Source organism: Lutra lutra, chromosome 13 (assembly GCF_902655055.1).
Source record: "Lutra lutra chromosome 13, mLutLut1.2, whole genome shotgun sequence".
In the NCBI taxonomy this organism is placed as follows: Eukaryota; Metazoa; Chordata; class Mammalia; order Carnivora; family Mustelidae; genus Lutra; species Lutra lutra.
The window spans coordinates 10,416,645-10,429,956 of NC_062290.1; the positions used below are offsets into that span (position 1 = coordinate 10,416,645).

A 13,312-nucleotide genomic window follows, 5' to 3' on the forward strand; every position below is an offset into this window, starting at 1 on the left:
AAGAATAGTTTGTTAGTGTTCTGAAAAGAACAAACCATGAGAAAGAAACTTATTACTTTTTTTAAAGATTTATTTATTTTGGGGAGGGGGAGGAGGAGAAGCAGAGGGAGAAAGAGAATCTCAAGCAGACTCCCCGCTGAGCACAGAACCCCACGCAGAGCTCGATCTCACCACCCTGAGATCATGATCTGAGCTGAAATCAAGAGTCAGATGCTGACTGAGCCACTAGGGTGCCCTGAGGAAGAAAATTATTTTAAAAATGGGTTGTATATGGCACCTGGTGTAAAGAAATGGCAGGGCTGGGAGAAAGCTTTATGGGATAAAAGGTTCTCTTCTCAGGACGCTGGTCTGTGCCATGTGGAGGGGCGCACTGATTCCCTTGCACCTGCTGTGTCCATCGGGGTGGATCAGTAATGACACAGTCCAGGTGAGGTTCAAGAGTTGGTGAGTGGTTCCGACCTCCATCTAGGAGACTAGATACAGGGAGATGATTAAGTAATGGCACCCTGGGAAATGTGACTCATTGCACGCCAGCCCATGCTATGTCCTCTCTTTATGGAGCCTCTGCAAGTATTGCCTAGGTAGGAACAAACTCAAATTGAACGTGCCTCAGTAGGTCTGTGAGCGTCCCTGTGATAGTGTGCACGTGGCTACCTGTGGATCCTGGGATCTAGATGTGTGTACCACCTGTTGCCTGTGTACATGACACTGCACTAGAGGCCACCTTGAACCCCTTTGCAAATGGGAACGGAAGGACGTGTTCCCCAGTAGCAGGTGAAGACCAGGCTGGTTTCCCCTTCCTCCAGCCAAAGCCAGACTGTATGGGAATGCGAGTGGTGATTCCCCCAGTGCCCCTCGTGGGAAGGTCAGGGAGCCGCAGGATGCCTTGACTTGAACCCCCCATCTCACTCCACCATGCCCCGGGTTGCAGACTGGGTTTCACTCAGGAAAAAAAGTCAGTCGCCGCCTGCGCCAATGCCCTAAACAAAAGCAGTGTTAAGGTAGCGTCTGCTGTGATGGTGATGGTGGAGGGCAATATTTCTAGGACTTGTTTGGAAAGTGAAATGGTAGCGTAAGGGATAACCTACTGTCTAAAAGTGGATTTTGCGGGTGCCTGGGTGGCTCAGTGGGTTAAAGCCTCTGCCTTCAGCTCAGGTCATGATCTCAGGGTCCTGAGATTGAGCCCCGCATTGGGCTCTCTGCTCAGCAGGGAGCCTGCTTCCCTCTCTCTCTCTCTCTGCCTGCCTCTCTGCCTACTTGTGATCTCTGTCTGTCAAATAAATAAATAAATAAAATCTTTAAAAAAGAAAGTGAATTTTGCGAGCACCTGGGGGGTGCAGTCAGTTAAGCAGTTAAATATCTGACTCTTGATTTCAGCTCAGGTCAGGATCTCGGGGTTGTGAGCTCGAGCCCCGCGCCAGCATCTGCACTCAGCTGGGAGTCCGCTTCTCCCTCTCCCTCTGTCCTTCTCCCTGCTCATGCTCTCACTTTCTCAAATAAATAAATAAAATCTTTTAAAAAATTAAAAAAACCAGGTGTTCGAGGAGGGTGATGGTAACATGTCATGTTTAATTTCACAAAGGGTTTTTCTTTATGAAATCTCATCTTAAGATTCTCAGCTTTGAAGATGAAGACACGAAGCCTCAGAAAAGCGATTTGCCCTCCTCTGGGGTGGAGGCAAGGCTCCCATCTAGATCTTTTAACTTCGAAATGGAGTGTTCTTTCTTTAAACAACAGGGTTTCCAAAGGTTATATTTCTTTTATCAGTTGCTAGAAGAAGGCCAGAAGTCTGAAATCCAGTAGGATCATGCTTCCTCTGAGGGCTCTAAGGGTGAATCATTCCATGCCTCTTCTAGCTTCTGGTGTGGTGGCTGCCATATTCCTTGGCATTCCCTGGCTTGTGGCCACCTTACTCTGATCTCTGCCTCTGTCTTCACTCTGCTTCTTCCGGGTGTATCTTCTCTTCTGTGTGTCCTCTTCAGTAAGAACAAAGCTCTTCCCCTTCCATGAGGGAAGTGGTCCAACTGTAATCAACCTGCCACTGGGTGTTTAACTGATCACCCCAGCAATGGTGCCATATTAGGGGCTCAGTTTTGGTCTCTGTTGGGTGCCCAGTGGTGGCTGGAGCCAGGCTGGCCTTGGTGAGAGGAAAGTTATGGTGCTGAGTCCATGTACCACCTCCGTCCTTGCCACCATGAGGGTTCCTCATGGAACTTAGTTCCCGAGTCCATTGGTCAATGACAGGTGTGGCTACCCAGGAAGGAGGCTGATCTGACTCACACGAAGGAGGCTGATCCTACCTGCTTGATTCTTAAAATCATTGTCTGCTTAAGTCCCCTCTTAGTGAGCATTTCCAGGGGATACACATGTCTTTATGATTTTCTATGTCTGACTTTAGAAACTCCATCACTTGCTCTCATGCCTCTCCTCCAGCCCTTACCATGCCTCAGATGTCCCACAATTAGGTTTATACACAGTGCTCAGCATTACCTCTTTTTCTGGTAATGTTGGGTTAATGAGCACATCTGCATAGGTGAAATTTCCAGGTAACTAGAATTTAGTCTTCTGTTAACCCTCCAATTATAACCAAAATGTTAAAGCTTGGTATTTTTTTTTCAAGTATATTTTCTCACATTAACCTTCTTAAACAGAATATGTATTATCTTTTCAAACAAGAAATAATTGAAATTTAGTTAAGTTGGTCTATAATCACGACTATTTGATAAATAAATTGTATATATTTATTTCTGTATTTTTTCCAAATTGTAGCCCCAAAATGAATATAACTTTACATTGTGCTTTTTTTTTTTTAAATACTTTATTTGTTTATTTGACAGAGATCACAAATAGTCAGAGAGGCAGCAGAGGGGTGGGGGGAGAAGGCTCTCTGCTGAGCAGAGAGCTCGATGTGGGGCTTGATCCCAGGACCCTGGGATCATGACCTGAGCTGAAGGCAGAGGCTTTAACCCACTGAGCCACCCAGGCACCCCCGCTCTTTGTACATTTTTTCCTGTATCTTCCTTCATTGTCCTCTTCAGTCAGTGACCTACTTCTAGCATTGCTGTAGTTGGGTCCAGGGTAATTTTGGTATTGAGCTGGATACTAGAGCTTGCCTTCCCTTGTGGGCCACAGCAGTACTTCTCAAATTTTGATGGACAAATGAATTAACTGGAAGGGGGGGGAGGGGATCTTGTTAAGGTACTTAACAGATTCTTCCTCAGTGGGTCTTGAGTGGACCTTGAGGTTTAGCCCTTCTACTAAGCTCATAGGGGATGCCCATGCTGCTGATTCTTAACAAGGAGACTTGATCACTAAGCTCAGATGAATGTTGAAATCACCTGTAGAGCTTTAAAGACCATGAAGCCTTAATTCTACCCCCAGAGATTCCAATACAATTAGTCCGAGATGCAGTCTGAGTATTGGTAATTTTAAGGCTTCATTAGGATTCTGAATTGTAACATCTGAGAACCACTGGATTGGATGACATTGGTCTTTATTTTAAGAGCAAGCATGCTGAGTCATACTTTGCAGGGTTATATGGCTTTCTTTTTTAAAAGTCACTTTTGTAGCTCTAGAAAGACTGCCCGCACCCATGGATGACCTCCAGATAATTGAGATTATCTGCTTAGCATGACTGGATAATTTTTCTGTTGTCTCCAGCACATGTTGTCAGGGGCAGAAATAAAATTCTTGCCTCCATAAGAGTGGTTATTCAGAGGCAGTTTAATACACCCGCTGATGATGAGGCGATGGTAAGCCAGGCCCCTCCTGTATGGGCCTGTGCTGAGGAAGAGAGAGGAGGAAGGTGAAGCAGAGAAGCACTCCATTTCTTTTTTCTTATAATTTCTAGTATGTTCATGTGTAGAGTTTCTAAGCCAGTAACAAACTAAGAACTTCTTGCCTAGTACAAGCCAAGCCCTTGATCATCAAAAGCCGATGTTTCAAATTACTAAAAGTCAATGAGGCTGATCCAGTTTGGTAATTGACCTCTACATGTGGGTGCCCCGGTGGTGTTGGAGATACCCTGCAGGAGCTCTCCTTCACCCCCTAACCCAAAGCCCACTCAATTCCTTTTGCCAAGTGACTTACTATGTCTTAACAGAGCTTGGGACACTTTCCATTGAAATGCCTCTGATTCCATATAACTGGATTGATTTTTTTCTTTGGCTGATCTAGATTGGACGACTGATTATTGGGCAGAATGGCATCTTGTCAACACCTGCTGTTTCCTGCATTATCAGGAAGATCAAGGCAGCTGGTGGAATTATCTTAACAGCCAGCCATTGCCCTGGAGGACCAGGGGGAGAGTTTGGAGTGAAGTTCAATGTTGCCAATGGAGGTATGTGGCTTAGAATCTGCCTTAATCATCCCGATTTCTGTCCTATTATGTTGTCATAGTCTTATTTGTTAAAAAAGATGTATTTATTTATTTGAGACAGCATGTGTGAGAGCAGGGTGAGGGGCAGAGGGAGAAGGAGAGAGAGAATCTCAAGCAGACTCAATGAGCACGGAGCCTGATGTGGGCCTCGACTTGACAACCCTGAGATAAAGACCTGGGCCAAAACCAAGAGTCAGACGCTTAACTGACTGTGCCACCTATGTATCCCTGCTATCATAGTCTTACAGTGACCCTTTGGTGGTAGACAAGCAGGGTGGAGGAGAAATTGCACAGAAAGTTCCAGTGAAGTGCTGTATTAGTCAGGTTTCTCCAGAGGACCAGAACAGTGGGCTATACAGAGATTTATTATGAGGAGTGGGCTGGGTTCTGGTTCAAGATGGTGATGTAGGAACATCCAGAACTCACTTCCTGTCATGGACACACTGCATCTACAGAAAGATGGACCACTTTCCTCTGAAAAAAAAAAAAAACTAAAAACAAGCAGAGCAGCCCCTTTACACAAGGCAAATGAGAGGGAAACCATGTCAAAGTGTCAAACCATAAACCTCACTGCTGGCCAAATAGTCCACCATCTGGAGAGAATGCAAAATCCTGAGCTTCTCTCTGAGGAAGGGAGGGCTCGTACTCTACATTGGGTACTCCATTTCTTAAGACTGCCACCTGAGAGATGAGCCCCCTACACATCTGTCTTGGAAGACCAACTGGCTCATGCCCTTGACCCTTGGAGCTGTGGCGAACTGAGGGACAGCTCTTAAAGGGTCTGCTCGCAGCCTCACCTGCCCCAAGGCCCAAAGCGGGGTTGGCTCATGTGATTATGGAGGCAGAAAAGTCCCGAGACCTCTAGACCCAGGAGAGCAGATGGTGGAGTTCTGGTCTGAGTCCAAAGGCCTGAGAAACAGCAGAACTGATGGTGTAAGTTCCAGTCCGAGTCCGGGTTCCAGGGCAGGAGAGGACCAGTGTCTCAGCCGGAAGCCAGGCAGAGAGAGTGAATTCTCCCTCACTTAGCCTCTTGTTCTGTTCAGGCTTTCAGTGGGTTGGATAAGGCCACTACATTGGGGAAGGCACTTTCCTTTCCTCAGTCTACTGATTCAGATACTAATCTCATCCAGAAACGGGCCTATAGACACATGAGAATAAGGTTTAACCAAGTATCTGGGCACCCTGTGGCCCAGGCGGAATGACGTATAAAACGAACCACCACAACCCTTGAGGTGACATGACAAGGAAGTGGCCTAATGAAATCTTGAACCCACTTGATCTCATGGATGCTTATCTGATATGGAAGGACTCTGAATTTTAAAGCTGGAAGAGACCCTTTAAGTCATTTAGTCCATTTCTGTCATTTTATAGATGAAGAAATAAATCCCCCAGAGGCTGTTATTGATTTGCTCAAATTCACATGGCTGCTCAAGGCTAGACAAATGATTTTTTAGCATAACCTGTAGACATCTTTCTTCCTTATAGTGTTGACTTTCTCTCCCTGAAATGCTTAGAATCATTTCACTATTTCTTCTATTTACAGAAATGTATAGTTTAGAGGTCTTTGTGCAGTGGGATATGGGTATGGGGTGAATTAAACAAAATTTTAAACATATATAAAGGTGAGAATAATAAATAGGTAGCTTGTGTCCATTACTTTGCTTTTCCATTTTGCACTTTTTTCCCGTAAAGAATTTTAAGGTAAATTACAGCATGAAGACATTTTATACCTAAATATTTCAGAATACATCTCTTAAAAGAAAGACATATTCTAACATAACTACATTATCACTCACACCTAGCAAAAATAATACCAATTCTCTAATATCATCTAAAACCTAATCTATATTCAGCATTTTCCAGTTTCCTCCAAAATGTTATTTATAGCTGTTTTTTTTTTTTAAAGAATTTATTTATGTATTTGAGAGACAGAGTGAGAGAGAGAGCATGAGAGGGGAAAAGGTCAGAGGGAGAAGCAGACTCCCAATGCAGGACTTGATCCCGGGACTCCGGGATCATGACCTGAGCCGAAGGCAGTGGCTTAACCAACTGAGCCACCCAGGCGCCCTATTTATAGCTGTTTTATTCAAACCAGGATTCATCCAAGAACTATGCATTACATTTGGTTAAGTCTCTTAGTCTTAATATAGAACACTGAGTCTGCATTTCTGCAGGAGTAGGTAATTTTCACCAACAATAGTACCTTTATGAATTATTTTTGGCCAGAATATTATTTTCTGCCTCCTTGAAGCCATTTTGGACATTATCCAAATAAATGAACTCCACTCACATCAAGTGTTTTAAAAAAAAAAACACCTTTATGAAGTGTCGTATACTTCGAGAAGTTTTGTTTCATTAAAAAGCATACCGAGGACCCACATCTAGTCTTGCAGCAGCCCTTGAGGATTTCAGGAAAAAACAGGCAAGATTCAGGTATTCTATATGCTGTTAACATGGGAAATTGGATGGGCTCAGAAAGTGGCAATTTGTAGAGAAATGTGATTTAAAAGTTGCCAACCTAGACAACGCTTACCAAAGTAAGTATTTGGAATTTATATTTGATTTCATATCTTACAAAAATATCTCAGTCATCTCTGTGATATCCTGTGAGGCATAAAGGGAGAAGATATTATTTAAATACCCATTTTGTAGACTAAAGTACAAGGGGAAATGAGACGTATTCAGCCGTAGATTTTGGCTTTTAACTGTATTGAAAGTCCCTTTCTTATGCTTAATTCTTTATATTTGCATGTCTTGGCATCATGAATGAAGCTAACATTCCTAATGGCATGGAAAGATTCAGTTGGTTTCTTCTTACTCAAAGAAGAATCAAATTTACCATAATTTCTTTCCTTGAAGAGACATTCATCTCTTTTCATTGTGTGTCATATAGATACATTTTATGGAATGAATTAAAAGACTACGTGTCTTGGGGCACCTGGGTGGTTAGTTGGTCAGACGTCTAACTCTTGATCTGGGCTCAGCTGATGATCTCCAGATCCTGGAATCCAGTGGTGTTGAGCCCCTTATAGGGCCCCATGCTCAGTGGGGAGTCTGCTTCTCTCTCTCTCTCTCTTCCTCAGCCCCTCCCCGCACTTGTGCACGAGCTCTCTCTCTCTGATAAATGAATAAATCTTAAAAAAAAAAAAAAAAGACTAAGTGTCTACGGAATTAGTAGGCACAGCCAGGGAACTAGGACACATCTGGAACTATGTTACTTTTAAAGTGCATTTAGAGGACAGGACCATTCTGAGGATGTTTTTAAGTAGAGGGGAAGATGGTAGAGGGGAAATGGGATCCATAATAAAGATACTGGATTTTTTGGAATCTTATAATGTGCTGGGCACCGTACTCAGAACTTTACATACCCGATCTCATTTAATCCTCGTAACAACCCGATGAAATCACTGAAGAATTAAATGGTTTAAAAAGCTTGACCAGTGTCACAGAATTCTTAAGTTGTGGAGCTCAGTTAGAGCCTAGATTCTGGGAAGAGAGCAAAACTTCTGGATAAGATAGCAAGGATAGGGAAAGAAACAATTCTGAGGGGTGCAGAATGAAAGTTTGGGGTAATAGTTGCTATACCTGTTCCAAAAAGAAAGTAAGAAGAAAGACTGTGTGGTAAGATAATGGGACAAGGAGAGGCAGGACATATTCTATAAAAGGTACTATGGGAAATGTGTTGATGATTCATGCATGAAAAGTCGTAAAGGTAAGCAGCCTCATTCTTAGGGGGAGCCACTTGGTGTAATTTTTGACTACCTCCAGCAATATGTGGGAGTCTGGAAATTGTAGCAGTGGGGACAGATGATGGTGATGTCCCAGGGTTGGGGAATGGCTTTGGAGGCAGGGAGGAATGGTACTCGTTACAGGTGTCTGAGCTGGCATCGGACTATTAGGATTCAAAATCCAGCCTCTGTCTATTACCAGTGAAGGGGCCTTGGTTAAGGATCTCTTCCTCTTCAAATTTCAGTTTCCCCATTTGGCAATTGAGGATAATAACAACTCCTATTTCATCGCTTTCTGTGCATGTTGAATTCCATGTAAAGTGTGAAATGTGGTATATGTAAGTTTCAATAAATGTAGGCTCATGTTATTATGCTAACAAAGGTATGGCTCAGACAGTGGACCTTAGGTCCTGCCTAGGATTAGAGACCAGTGAAACTAGAAGGGACCAATAGCCTGGGATTAACCAAGCGAGGATGGGCATCAGTTCAGGAAAGAGCAGGTTCACCGGAGGTGTGGAGGAGGGTAGGTGGCAGATAAGGAATTCAATGGGCAGAAGACACTCAAATTTGATATTTTTGAAAAGATTTCAAGAGGCAATAATATTTAAGATATGACTTTACCAGCCACTGACTAAAATGAGGAGGAAAACTCATTAGAGCAGAAGATGTCAAGGAACTGGGAAGCAGTTGGTAGATGCAGAGGTTGATGACGAGCTTGTGAGGTTAACCACATGGGTGGTTGAGTGGCATCACAGAAAAGGAACATTCTAGAAGTTGTTTTACTTTTGGAAGCCAGTGTGCTTTGTCATCAAATCAGGTTTTTTAAAAGTGAGGGACACAGTCAAAGAATACAGTGGCACCTAAGGGAGCAGGGAGATATTCATGCATTCTCCAACTGGACAAGCATAGAAAAGGCAAAGACAGAACAAGGCTATTTACTGTTTTACATTTTGTGAAAGGATAAAAAATGGTGTGGAGTAGAGGAGGAGGGCCATTTTTTTTTTTTTTCTTTGCAGCCTTTGCTTTTCTTAAAGGACAAGGAAATATGGTTAAAATCTAGTAGGCCTCTTTTCCATGCAGTAGAATGGGGACATTGCCCTTCCTTTATTTTTAAGACAGCTTTCTTGAGGTATAATTGATATAAAAAAAAATCTGCTCGTAGTTAATGTATACAGTTTGTTGTGTTTGGGTAGTATTCCTTTTTATGTATTCAATGAGCATTTATGGGGAGACAAAAACAGTGCTATGTTTTTGAAGTATATTGTGAGTTGCCTAATAGAAATATATTGTGAGTCAGGATTTTAAACTTTCTAGTAGCCACATAAAAAAGTAAAAAAAAAAAAAAAAGGTGAAATGAACAATGCATTTTTTTTAAAGATTTTATTTATTTATTTGACAGAGATTACAAGTAGACAGAGAGGCAGGCAGAGAGAGAGGAGGAAGCAGGCTCTCTGCTGAGCAGAGCCCGATGTGGGGCTCAATCCCAGGATCCTGGGGTCATGACCCGAGCCAAAAGCAGAGGCTTTAACCCACTGAGTCACCCAGGCGCCCCATGAACAATGCATTTTTAAACCTCGTATACTGAAAATATTATTTCATCAAGTTACTATAAAAGTTAAATGTAACCTATTAACATTTTTTTCTATGAACTGTTCAAAATTTGATGTGTAGTTTACAGTTACAACACATATCAATTTCACTAGTCACATTTCAGGTGCTCAATAGCTGTATACCATTAGCGACTACTGTCCTGGACAGTGTAGCTTGAAGGATTGGGATAGAAAAGAAATTATTTCTTGATTTCCTTTTGGTTGAAAGTTACAGTCGAGTTGGCAAGTATATCTCATGTAAAACCTATCTATTGTCTCTCTTTGATATTTCAGATCTTGCACTGTACTCATTTGATTTCCAAACTTACTGCAAAAAATCTAAAGTGACTTGCAGCACAAAACAAAATTTAAAAAGAAGCTGAAAGGGGGACAACTTTTGATTTCATGTCCATTTAAAGTCTCTCGCAGCCTAATTGTCCTCTTGATCTTGTGAGGAAACACATCAAATATTTTTACTTAAACCTCATTTTAAAAACTTGGATGTCATTAGGGAGCCTGAGTCGGGGAAAGCATTTAACCCTGGCAAGCTCCTGCCTCAACAAGGCAGCCAACCTGGGAATAGAACTCATGTGTTCTTTCTCTAGGTGCACTTGGGAGGCTGCAGTTTAAATCTGGAATCCCTCATTTCTGTCAAGTGCATATCCTGTTGATGTCTCATATCCTGAAAAAAGCTGATTACATAACTGGGTCTCCCCGGCAGGTGTGAACCTATTTTTAGGGAAGATGTATCATTGCTCAGAAATGGATTCAGATAAACAAACATATGGGTTATTAGCCTACATAGAACAGGTGAGGCTGACCAAATTTCCTCCATCGTGGGTGAATACAACATAGGGAATATGGAGAACAGTTGAACTGTGAACTGTTGTCCATTGTTTCGAGAACAAATGAATCTTTCTTTTGCTTCGTGGTGAAGGAGGGAACATGCCTCTGATTGAAGTTGCAGATGCTTTTTAAAAAATTGAGTTTTGGTGGTGTGCTATTTCTAAATGCAGGTCCTGCACCAGATGTGGTCTCAGACAAAATCTACCAGATCAGCAAAACAATCGAGGAATATGCCATATGCCCTGATCTTCGAATTGACCTATCTCGGCTTGGAAGACAAGAATTTGACCTGGAGAACAAATTCAAGCCATTTAGAGGTAATAGATTATATTTTGAAGAAGTCAGAGTCATTCCATGGGTGGCGGTGACTCTGCTTCCTGCATGGGAGGGCACACCCTAAAGTGATTGGATGGTCTATTTTGGGAGTGACTTGATAAACAGATGTAATATGACTGTGGTGCACGGGGAAGTGGGAGCAGCCAAGATACTCAGGACTGGCAATTTCAAAAATGACTTCCCAAATTCTAGATCACTTTCAACATTGGAAAAATGTCACAGCTGACTCCCTTATGGCATCCCAAGAATAGGCTATGAGTCGCCAAAACATGTCTTCACTTTTCTAATCAATTACAGTGAAGACACTGGAATATTTTACACAGTGAAGAAGAGAACTAACAAGGTAATGGGGCTACTAAAATTTCCCATGGAAGGTAGGAGATTTCTTTCCAAGTCAGAACCATGCTGTTCACCTTGATTCAACGCGCGAGGGATCACCATTCTATATCAAGCACTATGTGAGGAGATTTTTGAAAGGAACTCAGTAAACACCAAACGGATTGAGGCAAAGAATGGAATGAAATTGCCCCAAATATCCTACAATGTAGACTGATTGAAACTTCTGAAGTACTCGGATTATAACTTTTAATTTTACAGATTAATACTGAACCGTATAACATCACTAATATCATGTATATGCATATTAGTCCCCCCTCTTTTACCCTGTTGCTTTTTCCTAGAACATATACAATTAGTCATATACCAACTTTTTACTCCTTTAATGTCCTATACGCTTAAATACAGTCTGTGTTAAAATATTTTCCTTGTTTGACAAATAAATTAATTTAGCTGAAAAGATTAAATACCAGGCTCGCAGCCGCATGGCATTGAAGGGACAAGCAGAGGAGAGCTTGAAATGGACATTGAGGTGTCACACTGTTAAGCCAACACTAGTATCTTCTTCTTGAAGGATTTTGAGAATTGCTCGCTTAGCTAACCAGCAGAAATTCATCAGAAGCCATGTGATATTGGAAATAATGGTGTCTCCTTTTATTAATCTCGCTGGGAGCACACACACATACATGAACACACAGCGGTTTGACATCCATAAATGGGGGTATAGTAGATGAAACGGATTTAAATATGCTCATTTATGTATATTTGGAAAAATTGGACAATAAGATGACTGGGAAAAATCAGACATTACCATCAGGAAGAAGTTACAAATGATTTATTTACTTCTGGTATCTTCACAATTTTTATGCTTGCCTAAGAGACCTAAATCATTGGTCTCGTTGGTAAGCTCAGGTTCAGTCTGTTTCTGTCGTCATATTGCTAATATGATGAGGTTTCTAAGATGCTGTGAATACCAGGAGGTGGGTAGAAGAATACCCTGGCTCCCAAGAAGAATTTGAAGATAATTGTTTGGGATAATTTACGTGCTGGGTTCTTGGTGTTTTAAATGTTGAGCAAGCCTTTGAGTTAATTGCAAACACATCATTTCTTGGCATTTCACCTTAAGGGTTCAAGAGCCTGAACTATTTGATATGAACTTTCAATTTTCACTGACTTTTACTTGCTTCCTTGTTTTTTACATTTCTGTTTACTATGTGTTATCTGCTATGAATACCAAGTATATTTAGGCAAGTAGTTCAAGAATTAAAGAACCAGAATAAAATAGCTAAAAATATTATCCCATATTGTGGAGTAAGACTTCTATATCTAAAAGAATATGATCTTTTATTTCATATAGTAATTTTTTATTATGGTATAATATACATAAAGTTTACCATTATAACCATTTTACATATATATTTCATAAAGATTAAATTCTTAATTTATTGTATGAATTAATATTATTCTCAGGCCAAAAGATTAAAAATGATTTGTGTTCATGCAAAAATAATTACATTATATTTAAATGGGGATACATACTATATTAACTTAAGTGCAAGGAAAAATATTTTTATTTGTTTAAAAAAATAATTGATTTATTTATTTGACAGAGATCACGAGTAGGCAGAGAGGCAGGCAGAGAGAGACAGGGGAAGCAGGCTCCCTGCTGAGCAGAGAGCCTGATGTGGGGCTCGATCCCAGGACCCTGAGGTCATGACCTCAGCTGAAGGCAGAGGCTTAACCCACTGAGCCACCCAGGTGCCCCTGAAAAATATTTTTAGATGGTATTTGACCAGGTGAAGGAATAGTTTTATCTATCTAATTATAACATATTATAATTCCATCCATTAAATATTATAGCTGGGATTTACTGAAAATTATTAAAAGTGGATTGGTCATATCCTTTGTGCAGGTTTAAGTATTTCAGAATTCCAAAGTAGTATGTATTTGAAAATTTTGAAAAACAACATACATATGTTTCAAAATTTAACTATGAACTTAAAAGCAGGGTTTATGGACAAATTTTCGTGCTAAAAGAGTCAAATATCTAGTATTCTAGGAAAATACTTTCTTAGTATTAATTATATGTTGATGGCCAA

At 41.2% G+C, this 13,312-nt stretch overlaps 1 protein-coding gene across 1 annotated transcript in view; it reads left to right on the forward strand.

Moving 5' to 3' along the window:
* The window catches only part of PGM5 (phosphoglucomutase 5), a 214,184-nt gene that overhangs the window by 12,528 nt on the left and 188,344 nt on the right, over positions 1-13,312 (forward strand). Inside the window, exons 2-3 of the mRNA XM_047700288.1 lie at positions 4,177-4,339; positions 10,712-10,858. Of these exons, the coding sequence (XP_047556244.1) occupies positions 4,177-4,339; positions 10,712-10,858 (310 nt within the window). The remainder of the gene's footprint in view (positions 1-4,176; positions 4,340-10,711; positions 10,859-13,312) is intronic.